This window comes from Chanos chanos, chromosome 12 (genome assembly GCF_902362185.1).
Source record: "Chanos chanos chromosome 12, fChaCha1.1, whole genome shotgun sequence".
NCBI classification, from domain to species: Eukaryota; Metazoa; Chordata; class Actinopteri; order Gonorynchiformes; family Chanidae; genus Chanos; species Chanos chanos.
The window spans coordinates 21,466,951-21,489,351 of record NC_044506.1 but is presented as its reverse complement, the minus strand read 5'-3'; the positions used below and the strand labels follow the sequence as shown (position 1 = coordinate 21,489,351).

Below are 22,401 nucleotides of genomic sequence, written 5' to 3'. Positions count from 1 at the left end.
TTGCAGTTTAACGTGGGAGGTTTGCTATCAACGTGCACCACAACAACTCTGCATGAATGTGAAATTACGAGGTCCTGCCCTTTTACAGATTTATCCCCATAACTGATGGTGCCTTAAGGTTCAGTGATACACAGTGAGTCGTGGTTAGGTTCACTGTCTCTCATCACTTTTCCTGTGTCGTAATGCACCACATTCAGACAACACAGAATAGAAGAGTAATACGTCATTTTTAAGCCAAAACAGTAGCTTTGAAACTGGCACAACTGTGATTGTGATCTTAACTACGGGACTGAATGTTTGCTGCCATAGCGGATGTGGCTGATCTGGTGTCTTGGAGAGTGTGGAGCCGGTTTTAGAACTCAGACTGGATCTTCTGCCTGAGTCCATGATCGTTCATACAGTGTGTTTGATGTTGTCGAGTGAGGTAATGCCTTTGTTGCCAGTGCTTACAACCTCTGCTTTCCGTTGCTGCATCCAGCTCCTTGACGCCATCTAGCGGCAAAAAAGAGGAGGTGGGTGCGTATGTCGTCCACTGCCGGTGCAGTGTGTGAGTCGCCCCCATGCCCACGGCTGGCACCACACAATAAACAAGCAACGTTTGAACCCAGATTAAAGCGGAGGGGAGCTCAGAGCTGCAGCTGAGTCCAGAGACGATGTGACATCTGCTTGCTCAGCAGTTTGTGGACGTGGTCTTACATCACACGAGCTGCTTTCCCTGTCCCAGCCAGTTATGTCTTCAGCGACGGCAGAGCCCAAACCCAGCCCGTACCCAAGGCTTTGAGACCTGACCCAAATGAGTCCAGTTCTGCCAAATTTGAAGCCCAAACCCGATTCGACCCCGGAATCGCTCACTCCGGTTTCCTTTCAGAGTGAGCGGACACGGAGACACACGCGATGGCAGATTCTCACAGGCGTGGTTCTGCGACGCTTTGCTCAGCTGTTCCTTGCATGAGTGAGAGCGAGAATGCAGGTGTTGCGATCTGTAATACTGTTCACAGTGGGGAGCGGCTGGCGACCGTAGGCTAATATGCTGACCAGAAAAGACAGCGCTGTAAGTTAAGTGAATACGCAGGCAAGCATTACGGGGTTTAATTTTCACGTCATATCGTCATGCCAGACAACACACCAGCACACAACTATTTACTATCAATATATTTTGGTGGAATTGAGGATTGCACCTGGCAAAAATGATCACTCTGCAGTAAGCTGAATTTTATCTCCGTATGGGACAGTAGGCTAAACCTAACACCACTAAAGCCGAGGAAGCCCATCAGAGCGATGATAAACCATTGGCTTACCGGTGCCTACAGACAGGAGCCACTGGCTTTACCGGTGCTTACAGAGAGGAGAGAGAGAGAGAGAAAGGAGAGAGAGAAAGAATGTGCATGTGCAAAATGAGGTACAAATTTCTACATGTCAAAATAAAATTAAAACATGCACTTTTTAATAAAACAAACTTGAATCTGGCTTGAGCCGAGAGTCGTACATGAAAAACCAACCCAAATGTAGCCCAGACGTAGCCCCAAAAGCTTGTAACAGAAATCACAAAAAGGAGCCAAATTCTAGACCGCAGACAGCTAGACAGCCCTGTCACTCAAACAACAACAGCATGATGGACCAACAGAAAACCGATGGGACTGGTATGTACCAGACGGACGCTGTCCATCAACCTGTCAGACGTCTCAGAGCACCAGCATACGCTGTCTCAGCCGCAGGTTTACTGGCACTGGTGGGGTATTGGTGCTTTGGCCAGTGTGGGTGAGGGAGAAGGTGTTACAATGACCACAGATTGAGACACAGGTGAGCACAGAGACCATATCAGCATGTGGACTGAGTAAACAGCTATAATGGTTGTGTCGCTTTAACGGTCATGTTATTAGAGAATTTAATGTCAGATCTGATAAGGACAGCCATGGCAGGACAGGACCTGAATCACTTGTTGTTTCTGGAGCTGTTGACATAATTCAGCACATGAAAACGGACAAACTTATGCTAAGAGTTGAGATTAAAACCGGCGTAAATAAGGTACCTTCATGTCCAGGTCTTGCTAAACGTTGGTGGACACATCCTTCAGGACCACATCTGCAGCGAGATCAGATCCTGATCAACAACAAATGGATCAGCTCATTCCAGAAACTCGAAGAGTTTCCAGAAACTATCAGTCAAAGAATTCAGTGATAACAGGCTCTGGCCAGCAAGTCTTGGGGTTTTTTTGTGTTGGTCTTTTTTTAAAAAGCAAAGGGAGAATCTTGTCAGGTTCAGCTAGAGGAAACTTGTTACCAGGGTTACATTCTGTATATATGTCTCCCAGGAAGATCACGTGATCAGTATACACAGCGACCCATTTTCACAAAATGTCAAATGCTGAAGCTGCCCGTGGCGCGGCATGCTAAGACAAGTCAACGCAAACGACAAGTTAAAAATGATCATACCCTTGTTTAACCGCGTTCCTTGGTTGTCATGGTTTGATGGAATTTCAGACGGCTTGTCGACTTTGGAATACAAAATGTGAGGACCTCGCACAAAATTGTCAACAGTTTAAGTGAGATTTCTCAGTGAAGGATGCTGAACTAAACACAAGCGTGCTGCGTTTGAGTCACTATTTCATCTACAAACTCGCTGAAGCGTAAAAGAAGATTAGTGATGATGATAATACCACTACCAATGATTATGACTGTGTTTAGGATAAAAAATGATCTCTCTCTCTCACCCTGTTTCTCTGTCTATCCCTCTATCTGCAGTAAACTGGATGCATTTATCTACGACGCGGCCGTGCTGAACTACATGGCTCGTAAGGACGAGGGGTGTAAGGTCATGACCATCGGCTCGGGGAAGGTGTTCGCCACCACGGGGTACGGCATCGCCCTCTACAAAAACTCCCGCTGGAAAAGACCTCTGGACCTTGCCCTGCTGCAGCTGGTGGGGGATGGTAGGAGACTTCAGCTCAGTCACTGACCAGACAGACAGACAGACAGAACATGTGTTCTATAATAGAATAACAATAAAATGTTAAACAGTTTTCTTTTCAATTTAAGGGAACCAGATGTTTTGTTAAAGATGTCTAGAGCCTGACAAGTGTAGTTTAAGTTTAATCAAAGCCTGTTTATCACAAGAGTATTTTTTAGTCAGACAATATGTCCCTAGAGGTATATGTCCCACACTCTCAACAGGACAAAAAAAACAAAAAGCAAAAAGAAACGTTTTCAAATGACATCCAAAGGATCTGACCGTGTACACAGCTGCGTGTCTGTTTTAGTGGAGTGGTATTTGCGACAAGATGTGAATCTGAGTGTCACGTGTTTTCCGACACAGGTCTTATGACTCACTGTGAAGCCTGAAGGGTTAGGATATGAGGGACATTTTTGGCTTTCAAAAAAAAAAAAAAAGAAAAAAAAAAGAGCGAGACAGAAAAAGAAAAAACATATAATTGAAGTTACCCCATGGATAACTGTGCCATAGTTAGAAAGCAGACTGTTATTTACACTGGAGAGTAATGGTACTTGATATCCCCATTGTAGGGCCCTTTGGATTAGATACAGCATTCCACCCTGAGGTCCTCAGTCATTCTGGTGGCATGGTTCTGTTCCCTCCACTCTCTGCTCAGGCTTATCATCCCCTCAAATCTATTCTCTCTCTCTCTCTCTCTCTCTCTCTCTCTCTCTCTCTCTCTCTCTCTGTTTCTCTTTCTCTCTCTCTCTCTCTGCTGCTCTGTTTTCTAACTCTGTCTCTCTCTCTGCCTCTCCGCTTCTTTTTCTCTTCCGCCATCTCTGTTTCTCCCACTCTCTCTCTCTCTCTCTCTCTCTCTCGCTCTCTCTCCTGCCCTGTAGAGGTTCTTTGATGAGGAAAATAGCACCTCTTCTCATGATTAAAACTGAGTTTGAAAGGAAACTGAAAGAGGCTCGTTGAAATGTGATGAGATGAACAGAGTCAAACTTAATGAATGCGCTAATGAGAAGTCAAAGGGGTCAGGCCTGTAAATATTACACTACTCAAAAATGAATAGATTTTAATTTTGACACATATTTGAACTGCACTTCTCATTAGGGTTGGATCTTTGTCGCATTTGAATAAATATGTTATCATTTTAGTTACCGAAATTAAATTTACCGTTACCTGCGCTCAGAGGGTCTGGAGGAGGATTAAAAGAAACACAAAATTAACCTGATATCAGTGCAGTTATTTGTTTATGCTTTGCTTTTATGCTTTTTGCTTATGAAGAAGATAGAATGCAGTCTCCTTCACTGTGTCAAACGCTTAGTATAATCCATAATTATGAGTCCATAAGAGTGTATGTAATATGTCTTACACTGGAAGCATGCCCTTGTTTCTGTTCTCTCCTTTTTTTGGGCAAGTGGAGCTGGGGGGGGGGGGGGTATATTCTTCCCTAAAAAAAAAGAAAGAAAGAAAGAAAGAAAGAAAGAAAAGAAAAGAAAAATGTCCTAATGGCTTTTGTTGTGGGGTAGACCCATCATCAGTCTCTAGCTTTCATCTCCAGAGCACTCTGGGCCTGTCATATCACAAGAGACTGCAAACCAGGGCATTTCAGACCTCCATCAAAGCAGTTATTATCTCCCCTCATCCCTCTTTCTCTTCCTCTTACCGTCTTCCTTCTTTCGTGCTTTTTTATATTTTCCCTCATTTTTTCTCTCGTTTTCTATCGCTCCTTTTTTTTTTTTTCCATTTTCACCTTGCTCTTCCTCAGTGGAATAATAAAGTAAAACCAGACTGACACCTCCCCTCACTGCCTCTAAACTGTTCCACCTACTCCATCCTCAAGAACAAAAACAAAACAACTCTCCACCTCCCAACAAAAGGGTCTTTAATCCATCCCTCTTTTTCTTCTTTCCCTCTTCTTTTCCTCTTCTCTCTTTTTTCTTTCTTTTCCTCAAACACCTTTGCCCCTTTTCCTTGCCATATACCCTCTTCTTCCTCCTCCTCTTCTTCCTCTTCCTCTTCTTCCTCTTCTTCTTCTTTTCCTTTGTCCCTACTCTACTAGATGAGATCGACATGCTTGAGCGGCTTTGGCTCTCTGGAATCTGTCACAACGATAAGATTGAAGTGATGAGCTCGAAGCTGGACATTGACAATATGGCAGGTGTGTTCTACATGCTGCTGGTAGCCATGGGACTGAGTCTACTGGTCTTTGCCTGGGAACACCTGGTCTACTGGAAACTCCGTCACTGCCTGGCTCGCTCTGGCAGTCTGGACTTTCTCCTGGCTTTCAGTAGGGTGAGGTTTTTTTTTTTTTTTTGGAGTATGTAGATTACTGTCTTTGGTCCCAAAATCAAACATGGTAAGCACACATGTTTAACTCCTCTTAGATCTTCCCCTTTTTGACATATAAATTGTTAGGAAACAAGCGGTAATTTTCACATTAATACAGAACAATGTGGTGAGTAACGAGTTGCAACAGTCGCAGACATTAGAAATCGCGTCCCGATGGAAAAAGGGGTGACGATGAATTGCATTTTACTGATATAAAGTTTTCCAATTCCTAAAGATAGATAATAAACCTGAATAGCCAACATACATGTAAAACTTTGTGATGGCTTGAACCAAGGTTGAGAAGTAGTCATCTGCCAAGTTGAATAGGTTGAACCTGGCAACCCGGTCTCATAATGTCTCTCAGTACCAGAAACTGATGCTCAGTGCTCTGCATGAATACACAGAGACATTTCACAAGAGCCATTCACTTCTTTCAAGGAGAGGAGCCATAACACAGAGAGAGAGAGAGAGAAAGCGGATGACTCATCCACTCTCTATGGCACTTGTCTCGCTTGTCCACAGAGCAACGAAACCCTAGAGTAGCTGTTAAGGAGGCCATAGAGTAGATATGGTACAATCTCCACACTGTACTGAGGTCAGAGCAAATTCATCAAAAAAAAAAAAAAAGCAATTTAAGGATTTTTTTTTTTAGTTGGCAAATGCCCTAGCAAATGAGATAAAGAAACAGGAAAGTCACTATCGTAGCTTTTAAGGTCCAGGTGAAAAAGAGGTTTACCTACACCACATTCATAATATAATACACCAGGTTATGAAGCACATATTGAGAGTGTGTGCAGTCTGAAATTTCAATGGACTGCACAGAACCCAAACTGGAATTCAGTTTAGAAAAAGTGAAGGCAAGGCTAGATAAGATAAGGTTACCCTAGGTAAAGTAAGGCTGTGTCCTAGAACAAAATATGATGTGAACTGAAGCAGTGAATAAGTCTAAAGTCAGAATAACAAGCCAGTAATTTCTTTGAATAGAGACATTGTATAAATCACTACATGTGTTTTATAAACAGCCCTTCAATAGCACAAAGTCGTCGGTGGACATTTGTCAGACCGAAACAAAAGAACCGAAGTAAAATTGTCATAGTGTGCTGGTATGCAGTCAAAGTACCGTAATGATTTCAAGGCCTTGTGCCCATTTACTGGCTTCTTCATCAATGAAACCAATTTAAGACAGGGCAGATTTTATTTTGCTGCCAGTTGCGACATAGTGAGACAGTGAGATTAAACATCTCCTTTTTTTTCCCCTACAGGGAATGTACAGCTGCTGCAGTTTTGAAGATGAAACGGCCCCTGGAGGTTCCCAAAGCACACTTCCCCAATACCCCCACGTCTCTGCTATTCCCGCTCCCCATGTGGTCACCACACCTGTAGCCAATCCTCCCATCACCATGACACAGCAGCAGCAACAACAACAACAACAACAACAACAGCAGCAGCAGCAGCAACAAAAACATCACCAGCAACAACAGCCAGTGTACAATTCCCTGCTTCCAGGTTCCCCACCAACAGGTGTACATTCTGGTATGGCCCTTGGACCATCAAACAGCCCCATTCTGGGTGCCCCTATGCCATGCTCTACATTCCTGCCACGTCACGATCGCAGATTGGCCGTAGTGGATCGCTGGACACGCCCCAAAGCAAGTGCTGAGAAAGCAGGTGGTGTCAGTGGTGGGCCCACAGACTTAGCACAATACTCACAGGGCATTCCTCCTCACTGGGGGACAGGAACAGGTGGAGGTGAAAGAGGTCTGGATGAATATAAACGATATTATGGCCCAATAGATCCAGAGGGCCTAGCAGTGACAGCAGAACCACAATCTGCCGGTTCCCAAACCCCAAAAACGAGCCAGAGAGGGACAAGGTCCTCTGGAAACCCACGTCTGCCTCCTAAAAGTCAAACTCACCTACCCCACAACCATAATCTGTTACATCCTTCTCCACCCCAGCATTCCTTCTGGAGGAGAAATAGTCTTTCGAAGAGGAAAGGCTCTGGAGGGCCCCTTTATGAGAACATTCTCCCCTTGGGGAGGAGAGGAGGAGGGAGGTATGGCGGAAGAGATGGAGGAAGCAGGAGGGGTCGTCGCCCACCGCCACCTCCTCTTCATCTTCCAGTACCTGTTCCGCTCTCCTCACCAACCCACACGCCTCCTTCACCCTCACCTTCTATTGGATACACATCCAGCTCCTCTACGACCTCCAGCTCATCTTCCTCCTCTTCGTCTGAGTCACTCTCTCGTTCCAATTCTCCTACTTACTCATCCTCCTCGTACACATCATCCCAGAGTTTCAGGTACAGAGCAGGTGAAAGGGAAGGATATGAAGATTATGACAGTGATGACCTGACAGAGGAGTCCAGCCTGCTCTTGGGAAGGAGAAAAGGTCGTTCACGCTTCTCCTCTCGATCCCTGCCCTGCAGTCCTCCACCTCCGCCTATACCACCTCGTAAGCCTCGGTTACCAATGAGAGAGAGGGCTGGCAGTCAGTTGGCACAACTTCAGGAGTGGTGGGCATCCTGGGGAGAGAGAGAAAAAATCAGAAGAAACATTGGAGACAGAGGAGAGAGTAGGGAAGAGAGGCGGCATCACAAAGAGAGAGAGAGGGACAAAAAAAGGAGGAAAAAGGGTCATAAGAAAAAGAAGAGGGAGGAACACGAGAGGGAAAGGGAACGTAAGAGGCGCAAGCTTAAAAAGAAGAAAAAGAAAGGAGGGAAGTCCAAAAAGAAGGAGAGATACAAGAGGTCAGAACAAGCAGAGGGCAATGTTGATAGGAAAGAGGAATATGAGAAAGGAATAGATTACTCTTCCTACCCCCCACTGAAGCAAACCTCTGTCAGGAAAAAGAGCGAGAGTTCCAGTAGAAGTTACGAATGGGACTTAGCAAGGGATGGAGGGAGGAGAGAGAGGGATGATGACAGGGCAGATGATGTCGAGGAAGGTAGGGGGAGGGAAAGACATCACAGAAGTCCACAATCTCATCGCCATTCCAGGGCAAGGTCAAGTAGTAAGCACCGTCCCTCCTCAAGTAAACAATCAGCTTGTGTTAAATTTTGGGCAAGTGGTAGCCCAATGTCAGAGGCAGCGTCATCATTTCTACCCCTGATTCCTGTCTCCTCCAAGAGAAGAAGATCATCAGGCACTGAGAGAGAGGCCTTAGGGAGAGGAAGTGAGAGTCGCCCCCTCTTGGGCAGGAATGGGAGAAGCAAGGTGCATTCTAGGGAAGGACTGTCATTCCATGAGTGGGATTCAGAAGAGGAGGAAGATATAGAGTCTGAGGAAGAAAGAAGAGGCGCGGAAGAGTGTGGGAGAAGAAGAGAAAGCAGAAGGATGGAATCAGAATCAGAAAGAGAAAAAACTGTCGAGATCTATACAGATGACGAAGGTTCTTCTGGAGAGTTCGGCAAGTTTGAGAGATACTGGGAAGGTCACGAGGGAAGAGCTGTTGGAGGCATTGGGGGTGGGGGTTGGTTTTTTGGCACATACCCTGCAAGGGAGAGAGGGGGCAGTATAAACAGTAGAGATGACTCCTTTCTGCCATGGGGAGCAGGAGAGGGTAGTTGGGCTTCGGGAGGGGGAACAGGATGGGGTTCTGGAGGCTTAGCATCACATCAGTGGCCACCCCCTCCAACAACACCGCCTCCTCCTCGTAGATCCTGGTCTGTGGACAAGCTGCCTGTGAAAAATGAGAAGAAGTCCAAAAGTAAGTCTCAGGATAAGAGTCGAGGCCATATGGCTTGTTCCTGTCAATCACCACACAACCCTACCAGCAGTCACTCCAAATGGAACCGGGCAGCCTCTCGAAGTCAAGAGGAACTACTGCCTCATCATCATGGTTTCAGCAGCAATGCACAGTCCAAGAGACAGTCATCCAAACCTGATCGTACACAGAGCCAGGCCAAGTCTGGCAGTCAGTCCAACCTCAGCGTCCAGAGAATGCAACGTTCTGACCGTTCTCGCCAGCCATCTTCTCCTCCTCAGGCTTTGATCCCATCTTTGCCGCCTCCTTCCCTCCCAGCACTCCCTGCTCCACCGTCATCTTCACACCCCATCCATGGGCCTCCACCCACTTCATCCTCTTCGGTCTCCTCTCCATCCGTCATCTCCTCCACACCCGGTGCCCCACAGCCCTCTTCGATTTCCTCCTCCAGTGCCAAGCTTCAGTACCAGAGACTCCGGTCAGTGCCCCAACCCCAGAGGTACCAGTCCCCACACCTTCCCCTCAAAACCAAGAGCCTGTGTTCACGTCGAGGTTCTGCCCACTTCTCCAGTGTGGAGAGTGAGGTTTGAAGGATGTGATGTAATAACGAAGAACGTTACACTAAAAACAAACAAACAAACAAACAAACCATGGGAGCAATTTCCTTAACACCATAAACTCTACGCTGGCCTAGATCACACAGCAGTGGGATTTTGATGCCCCTGTGGGCTCCCTCCTGTTCTTGCACAAGGCTCTGTGTTTTTTTTCAGCAGAGAGAAAAGGGAATCGGCATATGCCATGTCATCAGGATATATGGCCATTCTGACGCAAAATGTTTCGTCAGTACGAGAAGGAGATCTCTTAAAAAGGGAGTGGTCTTGCTCTTCAAAATGAATCTCAGAGGCCTTAAGATAGAGGGACTGGTAGTCTAGGTTCATTTTAGTTTTCTTTGAGTATTCAAAAATACCTGAGGGCTCAGAATCCTTCGTGGATTTCTCAAGGGACAACTCAGAGAAGAAGACCCTGTCCCAAAACCTCCAACTGCCCTTGTACTTTTTCTCCAACTCTGAGCTGTGAATCCTTAGATAATTGTTGTGTTTGTTCAATATCTCAAGGGAAGGGATCACTGAAAAAATGTACAGTAGCAATCCTTTTTTTTTTTTGTCCTGCCCCTTACAGAGCATTTTTCCATACCTCCTCTGTCATACCAACTCAAATCTGTTACTCTTTGTGTTTGTCACTGTGTTTGTACTCCTAACAACAGGGTAAGTCAGCTGTGACTGATCTTTTATTGGCTCGTTGAAGCTGAGTGCCAGGCGTAACTGAAGCTTTCACGCAATGCTTTTACGTTGGGATCATTTCACTAGTACTCTGTTTTCATTCTTCCCCTGAGCAATACACCGTAAACTACAGAAACCACATACAATACATACAGTATATTTTATATTTAAAAGTTATTTTACTATATACGTGTGTGTGTCGTCTGTGTGTCATCATAAAAGATCAACATGTTAATTTATTGAGAGAACATGAGCACTGTGCTACAATACACTTGGGACACACGCAATGTTTCAACTACCTACAGTCAGTGGCAGCCCTTCTCTTCATAACTGAATGTACATGTTGCCATGACAACAGTGTGCTGCAACCAAGAAGACACTTTAAGATAGTAGCTTTTTTTTTTTTTGTGAGTGGGAGGGGGACGGGCGTTGGGGGGGGGGGGGGGGTGGATGGGTGGGGTTTCAATTAGATGTCAGGAATCGGAGGTGGTGAAATGATGTTTTAAGTGCATAGATGACAAGGCTAGTCATATTGCAGCGCTGTACTCCCTTAATTAGATGTCAACATCGCAGCTGAGAGACATGCCATTATTTGAAGAGCTGTATGCAGGAGAGAGCACTGTTTACAGTTTGACACTGTGGTTTTACACCTTTTTTTACTAGCTGCTCTGCTGTCACTTTACTAGCTTATGGAGTAAACCCCTTGCCTGCTTAGCAAAATAGCTTGAGCTTTACTGAGTGCAGTGAAAGTGAATTCCCGTCAGAACTTTAGCCTGTTAAATTTCTGAAAACATTTTTATCAATATTTTTACTGTGGAAGGATTAGAAATAAATCAGGATTAGTTGTGGAGGGTAATTTATCAAAATCCTGAGTAATCACATCTTTAAGAATAAGCTATGAACAATGATTGAGTACTTGGCAGATGTTTTTAACGGACTGATTTAGCTTCTACCATTAGCATATGCGCTAGCATAACTGAAGTGATTGACTGAGTGTGAGTATTGCAAAGGGCACAAGTGTGTTGGTACCAGACCAGAGTCGTCTAATAGTCCAGGCTTTCCCTCTACAATTTTCAAGTATTTACACAGAAATGTATTCAGTTGAGTGTTCAGTCAGAAACTTTCTTTCTTTCTTTCTTTCTCTCTTTCTTTCTTTCTTTCTTTCTTTCTTTCTCCCTGGACACTTAAAAATATGTCTTCTTTCTTTCTTTCTTTCTTTCTCTCTTTTTCCCTGGACTCTTAAAAATATGTCAGAGACATATTTGACTCAGGTCTGGTTAATAAAGACCAACAGGCTGTTTTGTTTATTTTGTGTACTATTGACTGCATCTGAGCCATACTAAGCTTAACTGTATGTATGCTGAGCTTTTTTAAAGAGTAGAACCAATTCATTAGGGTATATTGTGTGGTCAGGTTCGCTAAACTGTGATGTCAAATATAGTGTCTCACTCTGAAAGGTTTCAAAACCGGTCACGTTGCCAATCTTTTTTCAGGTGGTTGTAATTCCTTAAGAGGTTAAAACCTGGATGTGACATCACTAATTTTCAGCCCCACAGTTCAACAATCAGCTTCAGTTAAACAATCGTCGGTCATTCTTAACACAATACCTTGACATCACTAGTTAGCATCTCTGACAACTTCTATATATATCCTTTAACTTAACTTTTGATTGTTGTGTAATTATTGTCTGGATTTCTTTCTATTATATAGATGTATCACATATATGTGTTTGTGAAGTTTAGATAGAGCAATAGAGAAATAGTTGTAAAGCTAAACAGTACTGTGCAAGTATTGTTTTGACACTCATTGCAGTTGCCAAATTTGACAATGGACATGTGCCATATGTATAATCCCTCAAAAAAATGTATGTAGAATTCACTTTCTGTCCCGTTACAGACACGGGGAAAACAAAAATGATTTCATTTCGATTCTGGGAGAGTAATCAAAGTTCTTCAGTCAGTTTATTTACTGAGTAAGTTATGGATTATAAAGTACACTAGGACATAATACCAAATGATGGACTAGTCGTCTCACGAGCTTACCCCACCAACAGATCAATCTAATTCTCATCCTCGAGTTCTCTATGGATCTGTCTCTTTGTGTTTTTAGTGTCTACAGCCGTAAATTGTTTTGCATTTTTATGACGTGTGGGTTGGTCTCTTATCTAAATAGCAGCAAATTATAAATATATACATATGTATACATATACATATACAAATTATATATATATATATAAAATTACAACAATATATTTCAAAGGTAGGATATACTGTTTATCTAAACTAAATTTATTCTCTATAAATTGGTCTTTTTTTGTCTTTGTCTTCTCTTGCCTCACATCCTGTTGACATCGGAGACCTGTGTCCAACCGTGTTTAGAGTCAAACAGCCAGCCCTCCTACACAATTAGTTACCATTATGACAGATGCTATGATTGGTCTGTGTGTGTGTGTGTGTGTGTGTGTGTCTTTGTGTGTGTGTGTGCGTCTGACGACCGTGTCACTGTAGCGCGAGTTTGGGCTGTGGCAATACCACGTTTGACAAAGCTATTGTTTGGGAGGGGGGGCGGGGAGGGGGGGGGTGGGGGGGGGGGGGGGGGTAAGGAAATCGAGACAAAAATAACAATGGGCTTTTTTTAATTTATTTGTACATGGGCCCAGACCTGGGGAATCCTCCGAGCCAAGGGCAGTGTGTGCCCAATAAAACACTGCCCTCCAAACCCTGACAAGCCACGTGTGTGCAGCTGCGCCGCAAGCTTTGCAATATGCAGTATACTGTCTTAATGTGTGTGTGTGTGTGTGTGTGTGTGTGTGTGTGTGTGTGTCACACATGGACCGGGCTTTGCAGTGGTGTGTGCGTGTATGTGCTCTTCGCGCTGCCTGTGCAAAGCTACATTGTATTAAAGCTAAACACAAACACACACACACACATACACACACACACACACACACACACACACACACACACACACACATACACACACACATACACATACACACAAACACACACGTGCTGTGCAGCTCTCTGATATTCTGTTGTTATGTAGCTGAGCACAGCTGGATCAGTTAAGTGCCACACTGTGACAGAATCACATTGCCCGGTGCCACTGTGTTTGGCTCCATGTGCCATACTCCTCGTCCTAGAGGAGTGTCCACACCGGGGCGATGCGACACACTGGGCTGTTCAACCATGGGAGACTTTATGCTGTGTTGTAAGCAGAACAGAATAAAAAGACTTTTAATATGAACTCCTGTTATTTTTTTTTTTGTCTCTGTGCAGTGGGTGTGCAGTGGGAAACTGGAATGAGTTGACAGTAAGTTGCCTCAGGTTGTAAAATTGTCTGTCTCTGCTCTTAAGTTTTCGGTACAGCCAACAGAATACACAAGGGTCTGCTTAATCACTGTTTCAAAACATTAAAAGCACAATTTTATTTCATCTCTCGAAACATACATGGTTTTATGGATGGACCTTTTTATGAACTAACAGAGAAGGGAATTTAAGGCAGATTGTCAGAATGCAACCTGATGTCCCCTGTGTTGGCCTTTCTAATGAAACTTAAATAAAAAAAGACATGCTTTCATCAGTTACCTACGGTTTCACTTTGCAATGTACCTAATATCACTGGGTATCTGACATCAGTCTGTTTCACAGTTTAGCAAGTCTAGTCTCAAGTAATCATGCAAAAGGACTTCATCCCCAAGTGTACAAATCATGTCCACTCCTTTCTACAGAGTTTCAAATTCTAAAGTCTTACTATGAATTTGCACACAATATACCAAGAAAAGTAATAAACTAATGACATAAAACAATGGTTCCTTAACATAATGGAGAGTTTAGAATAGGTGAAAGGGACTGGCTTTCTTCACTTAGTATGATTCTTTGCACCATATAGGAGCTTAGAGCATTCACTGTGAACCAATGTGGATCTCTTTTGTTTTTTTGCCCACGGTTTTTCTTTGTTGCTGACTGGTTTTCATTTTGGAAAGCATCTCACATCGTGGACTGTCTAATTGTTTTTGGGCCCACGCTGCTTTCCACTTTCCCTGTGGACTGTGGTTTGCAACCTGTCCTGTGCTGTTGTGTGTGTTCCTTTCTTATGGTAGTACCAATTCTGCCAACACTGGCCAGCTCTCCCTGTTTGATAAGTTTCCATAGCACCTTGTTGCTCATTCAAAATGTAACATAGACGGAACCGAGACAGGTTTTGATAATTATTTCAAACTTCTTTATGAATTCTTTGTGAGAGACTTCCAGGATCCTTGTGGGGAGACAAATTTAGCATTTTTCTCAAGTTCACATTTAAGTTTATTTGTCTGCACTTTTTACAAGTGAAAATTGTCTCAAAGCAGCTTTACAGGGATCAGTGTCTAAACCCTCAGTAAACAAGCCCAAGGCAGCAGTGGCAAGGAAGAACTCCCTGTAATTTGTGTTTAAAAAATGAAGATCTTGATATTAGTGGAAGCACTTTTAAAATAATTATACAGGGCATCTTCTTTTTTTGTTCTTTGTCTGTTTTGCCAGATGTGCTAGTATTACTATCAAGGCAGGTGAATTCCTCCTTATCATCTTTGGCCCATCCACTCTATGTGACCTCATGACCTCAGTCTCTACTGTGTTAATAGTGAGGCGGAGTTGGGTATTATTGCATTATGAAACTGTGGTCATCTGTGAAGTTTAGGTTTCTGATGATGTGAACAAAGTCCACTGGAAACCAGTGCTCTGATTTTTTGAGGTCTTTCTAATGATTTGGTCTATGTTGATTAGGAAGAGCAGCAGAAGCAGGAATAGCCCTTGATGTAAAACCATGTTCAGATGTGAAAGCTGTTTGACAGTTTGCCCATGCAGATTAACATGACCAGCAAAAGCTTAGTTCATGTTCTTTGTTAGGTTGACACACTTTGAGGGTAAATCATAACATCTCAGGAAGCTATTTCAGAGTTAGTGAAGCTGACATACAGGTAACTCTGCCATTCAATGCATTGTTCAGCAGTACTCCTAGAAATAACAATGTGATCTGCATTGGATTTATCGTTTCTAATCTGTCTTGTACTTCACTGGAACTGGACATCAATGGACCACCCAACAAGCTGTGACCAACCAGTCTCCCAGTCTGTTAGCATTTCGTCAGTATTCCAGGTTTGATTCATAACCTGAGCAGAACACATATGGAGGCAATTACGTCTACTTTAAAGATGTCAGGAGTATGTTGTCAACTCCTGTTGCTTCGCGAAGCTTAAGCTTCTTAATTCCCCTTTTCAGCTCCTCCTTAAGGGATCTTCTCACAAATGACGTTTATATCTTCAGAGGGTTTTGCTACATATGGGATCCGGTAATGATCTGTGCAGTTAGACACAATTCAATACAATTAAATTCACTCATCTGTTATTGGCATGAATTGCAGTTGACAAATTTATTCAGTGCCATAAATCTATAGCAGTAGATGCTCATAATGTGTAGATGTGGTATTTTAGGGCAAAATGATGGAATGAGGAAAATGTTACAAAAGTAATTAGTTAAAGAGGTGATTATAAGTAAATGATAAAGAGACAATAAAATAAATGCTCGGGATGTTGTAGAAGAACCCTTTCCAACAAATCCTGCAGGGATCTGTTTTTGTGCAGAAGAGACTGTCCTCTTGGCCCCTTAACCACTAAACTGGTGTTTCTGTCTTCCCCTGTTAGCTGTCTGATGATCCCGTAAATCTCGTTTGAGATGTGTGGTCTGGCTGCCACTTCAGCCTCAGCTGTTAGTTCATCGACTTGCCCTTTCTTGTCCTTCTTGATCTTTGTCTTGACTACTCTGTTCTTTTGGTGGTATTTCTCCTTTTAGCTGACTGCCTTTTAGACTTACCTATGGTTGTTTTCCATGGTCCCACAGTTCCTGTCCATCTCCCTAAAACCTAGAACTTATAGAGTTCTCCCTGGAAGCATTTTAAATAGGTTCACCCAAAAGCATCAAGACTGAATCTTTGCTAACCTGAGGATCCGTAAACTTCTGTAATCTCATACCTCTTCTGGGCCTCCTGTTATCCATCCTTTTTCCTAGGAGCGAGCGCACAGATGCTCCATTCCCCTGATGCCTAGTTGCACACGACAACATGGATGTGTCTTCTCTGTTCCTCCTGAGTAGCTTTTTGGAGCAGGTTATAGATTGTTTCCTTCTCTTTAAGGTCAGCTGAGTTTCTTGGTGCATAGCGCTGAAACTACGGTGACATTTTGACCTTTTCTGAGGCAGATTTCCATATGGAAATCAGTGGCAGTTTTGCAGCGTACGTAAACAGAATACAAGTTTCTATATGTGAGTGTTTGGGCATCTTCTCCTATGTTCCAGGAGTACAGAAAAGGTCTTTGAATGTTTGTTGTGACTTCTCTGATGGTGCTCTATCTATATTTCATGGAATTTTCTCACCTCGCAGCATCCAGCTCCAATCATAGACATTGAACTCTGTCAGGCTTTTACTCTCTTGGGATCCCCTAAGACTTGCCTGCCTTTATCTGGAGTGAGAATAAACAATCGTCTTTTCGTCTTTCCATAATTGTTGAAATGAAGAGAGATGTTTGCTGGGTGAGTGATTAGCCCCAAGTAGTGTTCTGTGCTTCATCTTACCTTTGACTCATGACCTGTCCAATAGGTTTGAACTTGTCAGGACAAGCCCCCCCCCCCCCCCCCCGCAGAGTTCGTGGCATCACTCAAGGACATAAGCCATCTTTTATCACAACAAGGTGACAGCCCTCATCAGAGAAGCCTATTAACAGATAGGCTAGTTATCTTACATAAGAAATATGGGTAATATGTAGACAGCCGCTGCATGTCAAAATATCATTTCGAACTGCTGTGATGATTATATTTCACAACAAGCAGCTAATCTTCTTGTTTAATTTGTCTGTGATGATCCGTTGGGCACGTAGTCCCGTCAAACAGCTGGAGATATTGCTCAGTACTCGGTACGTCTAGTTTGTTAGCAAGCACTACTTCATCAACCCTGTATTGCTTCATAATTGACTGTAATTTTGCTGCGGTTATATTAGACATTCAGAGTGAGGTGTCTCTGACTCACACTGTGAATGAGCCCGAATTTTGTGAGAATATGTCCATCAAGTCTATTGCTGTCGGATGCAATGTGGGGCATATCGTCAAAGTACGTTACAGCATTTCATGTAAGCAGTCATTTGACATAACTGTTTTCTCTCCAACATTTCTTTTATAGTGAGATGGGTCCCGAGAAGTGTACCCTGTTCTTGTTCTATATGGTGTTGATTAGCATATCAGACATATTAGCAATATCATCTGTATTCATGTGTGCTGGGTAAACACAAAACAATGTTTTTACATCTGCTTTTACCAAAAATGATGAAGCAATGGTGACAATTTATAGAGGTTTTTCATGCAAATTGTATGGTTTTCATAAACATGTAAATTCACAGCAATCCCTGATGCTTCCAGACCTGGCCACAATCAGATTCCATGTCAGTATTTGTCTAAAGGAAGTCAGTAGTTAATAACATTGTCCAGTATCATAGTTGCCATCAAACGTTCTGGTCTCTTAAATTCCTTAATACTCCATCTGAATGGTCACCTTAAAAATTACAAGCCTTCACTTATAGACATTGCACACTGACACTCAACAAGGTAAGGCTTGGTAATAGACATTTAACCCATTTCCCATAATAGTCAATATTTGGCCAGTGAAATAACAGCTGAGATATGCCAGATAATGACTATGATATTCATGTTAATTATCCCAAATTATTTGGAATATAGCCATATTTTTTTTTTTTGTAGTGGTTTGCAACTGAAAGACAATTTTTCAGCAAACTAGTCCTTTTTTCTTTCTTTTCTTTTACCTCAAAAACAAGCTGAAGCTCATTGGCCTCTGAGATCTGTAGAGGAACAGGTGAACGAACGGTAACATCCTGAGAACATTCTGTGTGTACTCCTCATAGATGTTCCAGAAAGGAAGCTGAGTGCTTGAAGTAGATGAAAACATTTCCCCATGAAACTGTGCCTTATATTTTCAAATAATGTAGTTGAATGCTATTGTAGCCACAAATGCAAACATACTGAGGTATTTATTTTGCTACGAGTAGATTAAGGGGAAGACTAAAATGAAACAACTGATGAGAAAAACATTTCGAAGAAACTAAATCGTTATCGAAAAGGACTTTACATGTATTTCATCGCAGATTTTCATACCAATTAAAAATAGTTCCATGATAAAAAGACACGCTTAGGTCAACACTTCAGTGTCTGAATTTCTAAAGGAGCATCAAACAGATTAAAAGAGATTTTTTAATGAGGTCAGAGAGTTGACGGCTGAATTGTAGATGTGTCAATCAGAGGGCAGAGTTGCAGCTGCAGCGTATGCTGAGCAGAGGAAAACTGTATTAGGAAAGAAGAACAACGGTCTTCACAATGCATAACACTCGACAGTACAGGGTCTGAACTATGAAAACTCTGCTGTTGTTACAAGACGAGTAATTACTCGGATAGTTCAAAGCTAAGAAGATGCAGATATAAACTATCAAGAGTAGCCTGATGGCTATATGTAGGACATATTCAGACCTCAACACCAAAATGAGAGAACGTCTAACAGCCTTATTTTTCAAATGGCAGAGGCGGAAATTTACTTAATGATATCACCCTGTCTCAGCCATCACAAGTCACATTCATTTTACACAACAGCCCCTTTTCACGTTGTTGTTGTTGTTGTTTCAGCAGAGCGAAGCTTCTTCTACCAGGACACGAAGTTCTCGAGGAATTGAATTTCAATTTTCTTCTCATGTGGATTCTCTTGACTTAAACTCAACCTGATCAGAGTCAGCATAACGCTGATACAAAATGTCATTCGAAAGGGGGTGTCGCTTAACGAAATGAGATTGTTTGCGGACGTTATTGATTATTGTGTCATCCTCAGTAGATCAAGACGGAGTATGGGGAGACCTCGTTTACTCACTCACTGATGAGTTTCAGTGAACGACAGCAAAGAGTGCTGTCTGGAGAGAGGCCAGTGAAAGAGCCTACTGCCGCTGTCAACAGGGTCACTCTGTAAGACGTGAGTGGATTTCCCTCTTAAAGAGAAACTCATTTCTGATTTAAGCGTTCAGAGTCATCTGCACGCCACAGGTAAGAGAGAGGAGAAGATCAGAGCAGTATAAGGCAGGTGAAGATGCCATTGATTTTAAGTGGTCCGGAGGAGTAAATAAGGGACCGGGCCGTCTTGCAGGTGACGGCCAGGGCACGGAGGGACCTTGAGTCAGCCTTGGAAAACTGTCTCCAGTGACTGCAGCCTGAGCCGCATGAGAACATGCATCTCCGCTGGCCGACGCTTAGACGAAGGGTGAATCTTAGAGCCCCCTGCTCTTCCAAAGGAAAGATCATTAAATCACCTGCAGTGAGAAATGAAGAGGGGGGTCTGCAGAGAGAGAGAGAGAGGGATGGTGGGGAACGGTTTACACAGAATGGAGACGCATTTGTCAGTTTCTGAATGGAAGGAGGTCACCTTGACAGCTGTGACAGGAGCAGTGAAAGCCTTAGCAGAGCGCTCCACTGAGTCACATTAGCGGATGAATTGGCTTTCCTTCATTTCCTCTTCTTTCTCTGCTGTTAGCACAGATCAGTCTGAATAAGGTACAAGTCACAGGATCACTGTATTTCACAGAGGACGTGAGGTGCTTTTCTTTGCGTTCATTTTTCTTGTACGCATCCAGGAAACATTCTGATGGTACACGGGGCCAAAGATTTCAATTTTTAGCCCTATTTGACCACTTTTAACCAAGGACTTGAAAGAGTCTGGCAAACTTCAGGCATTTCCCATTGGCGGTCGCTCTAAATAGCAGCTTTCCTCTGGCAACCCATCCAAAATAGCACTGTTGACATGCATGTGGTGTCAAGTTGTTTAGCTTTGTGACCTCCAGATTCTGATTTGCCTGCCTCACCATCTTCCTCACTGTATATGTGGGGACAAGATGTACTTGTGTCCTTTTTCTGTACAGATAGTTGTAGGCCAAATTTAAATGTTTTGAGTAGGCCTATTAGTAATTCACATGGACTTATATGCTTCTGTCTCTAGTGGCGGAAATCTCTTTTTAGGCTTTCCGTGACTGGCGGGTATGTATTTTCATCAACTGGTCTCATCATGTTTACAACTAAACCTTTTTTTTTTTTTTTTACCACAACCATCCAGTTAATAAATGGGAGACCCTGCAGGGAACGGGGGGGGGGGGGGGGGGGGGGGGTTGTATTACACCATTTTCCTGCACAACTGTATCAGTACAAATGACAGTAGTTCTCCCCTATTGAGAACTGAGGGTCACTGATTATCCATGTACTTGTATTATGTAGCCTTCCTTTGTCACCCTGCGTAGCCTGATTAATTCTGTAGGAAACCACAGATCCTCCACTGGCTCTCAGCGCTCTCCCTTTTGCAGGAAGCTTGATAATTTTGATAAACGATGTCTATTTACTTTGAAAAAAAAAATCCCTGTGCCTCCTGTTTAATTCAACTGGTTGGAGGTTTATGTGCACATACAGACATGAGACATCCTAAAATGTCACACAGAGCTTGGGTAATGTGACTCATAATTAGATTTATGATTTGGTAGAAAATGCTGTTTTACATATATATTAGTTATCAGGTTACGCATGAGACAAATTCACCCAAGGTAGTGACAGTATCACAGATTACACAAGCATGAGTAACATCTCAGGGCTGAGAATAATATCATAACTGAATGCTGAGTGAGAATACTTTACCGCTGATGGTTAAAGGCTGGAAACATCCACACAGAGATTACCATGTGTTAATTAAAGAGAGAGAGAAACAATTCCATACAACTGCTGTGGAGACTCATAAGAGGATGCAACCTCTGTCTGTCTGTCTTTCTTTTTTTACTTGATACTTTCTCCTGTGGACTTCAAACGACATTGACAAAATAACCAAATAATCTGAACAGAATTTAAACATTTCAGACATTTTAAATATTCTTTCTTTCTTTTCATTCATAAACATGGCTCACTCCCAGAGGGAAAAGAAAATCCCATCCCACAGGTTATTTGTGATAATTAAGTCGGGGCAATAATTAAATCTGCGTTCTCCACAGCGTCACCAGTCGATAATGAGAATACGGTAAATCCACGAGCCGAACCGGCAGAGAGGAACGCACACCACCGTAAACGCAGAGGATCAGAGGAGGCTCCTGAGATTAGACTGAGTCAGGATGAGATGCAGGAACACCAGGCAGTAGCGGTTCTAGCAATATGTCTGTGAAACTATGTATTCACAGTATTATGAACGAGTTGTGGTTTATTTGGTAGCGTTTCGTAGCGCAACTCATTTTGCTAATTGCATTGGCACTGCGACTCCGACAAGGTTAATTGACCCACGCGGTGACGCGATATCGCTGACGGGACGTGCAAATTCGCACGAAAAGTGATCGCGCAAATGTCACCATTCCGAATTTTTTGCGTGGGCACCCCGTACCGCCCCCAACAAGATGCTGCCCTGGGCAGCCACCCATGTTGCCCATACCTAAATCCGCCACTGAATTTCAATGTCTGACAGAGTCACCTGATTCTCTCTCTGTCTCTGTGTGTTTATATAAATGGCATGCACTGGTTATGGTTCAGGCTGGGTTTAGAATGCTACGTATTTCAGTTTGGTTGGTTTGACTATGAATTTCAGTCTTTTGCTGCGGTCCTAATTGGAACTCAGTTTCGGTGGCTCTGATTTCCCCTTCTGGCTAGTCCTCTCAGGACGTTTTCTGGAACATTCTCGCTCTTGTTTTCTCTCTGGTTACCTGTGAGGGGCTGAGTCTGGCAAAACTTCACAGATGGCCGTCTGCATAAGTAATACACTTGATCTAAGTACCTTGCGAAATGAAACCGGTTCCGGGACAGTTCTGACAGACCATTCATCCTCTTCATGCAGATACTGAAGAGGCCTGCACTCAAACTGCAACCTTGTCTCACTCCACGCTTGTCAATCAAGAATTCTGTCTGTTCGTCCCCATCACTGTCTCTGTCTTTATGCATGTCCCTCACCATTGTCAAATATACGTGAACTATTCCCAACACTAACTTTGATCCTCTGGAGTTCACCACCAACTCTACAGGCTGTTTTAATGAGACGGATTTCTATACCAGACCAACAGCAC

General features: G+C 43.2%; 1 protein-coding gene across 1 annotated transcript in view; it reads left to right on the top strand.

The window, feature by feature from the left end:
- The window catches only part of grin2da (glutamate receptor, ionotropic, N-methyl D-aspartate 2D, a), a 68,365-nt gene that overhangs the window by 40,616 nt on the left and 5,348 nt on the right, over positions 1-22,401 (top strand). Inside the window, exons 12-15 of the mRNA XM_030788588.1 lie at positions 2,742-2,929; positions 4,997-5,229; positions 6,528-7,980; positions 8,647-9,549. Of these exons, the coding sequence (XP_030644448.1) occupies positions 2,742-2,929; positions 4,997-5,229; positions 6,528-7,980; positions 8,647-9,549 (2,777 nt within the window). The remainder of the gene's footprint in view (positions 1-2,741; positions 2,930-4,996; positions 5,230-6,527; positions 7,981-8,646; positions 9,550-22,401) is intronic.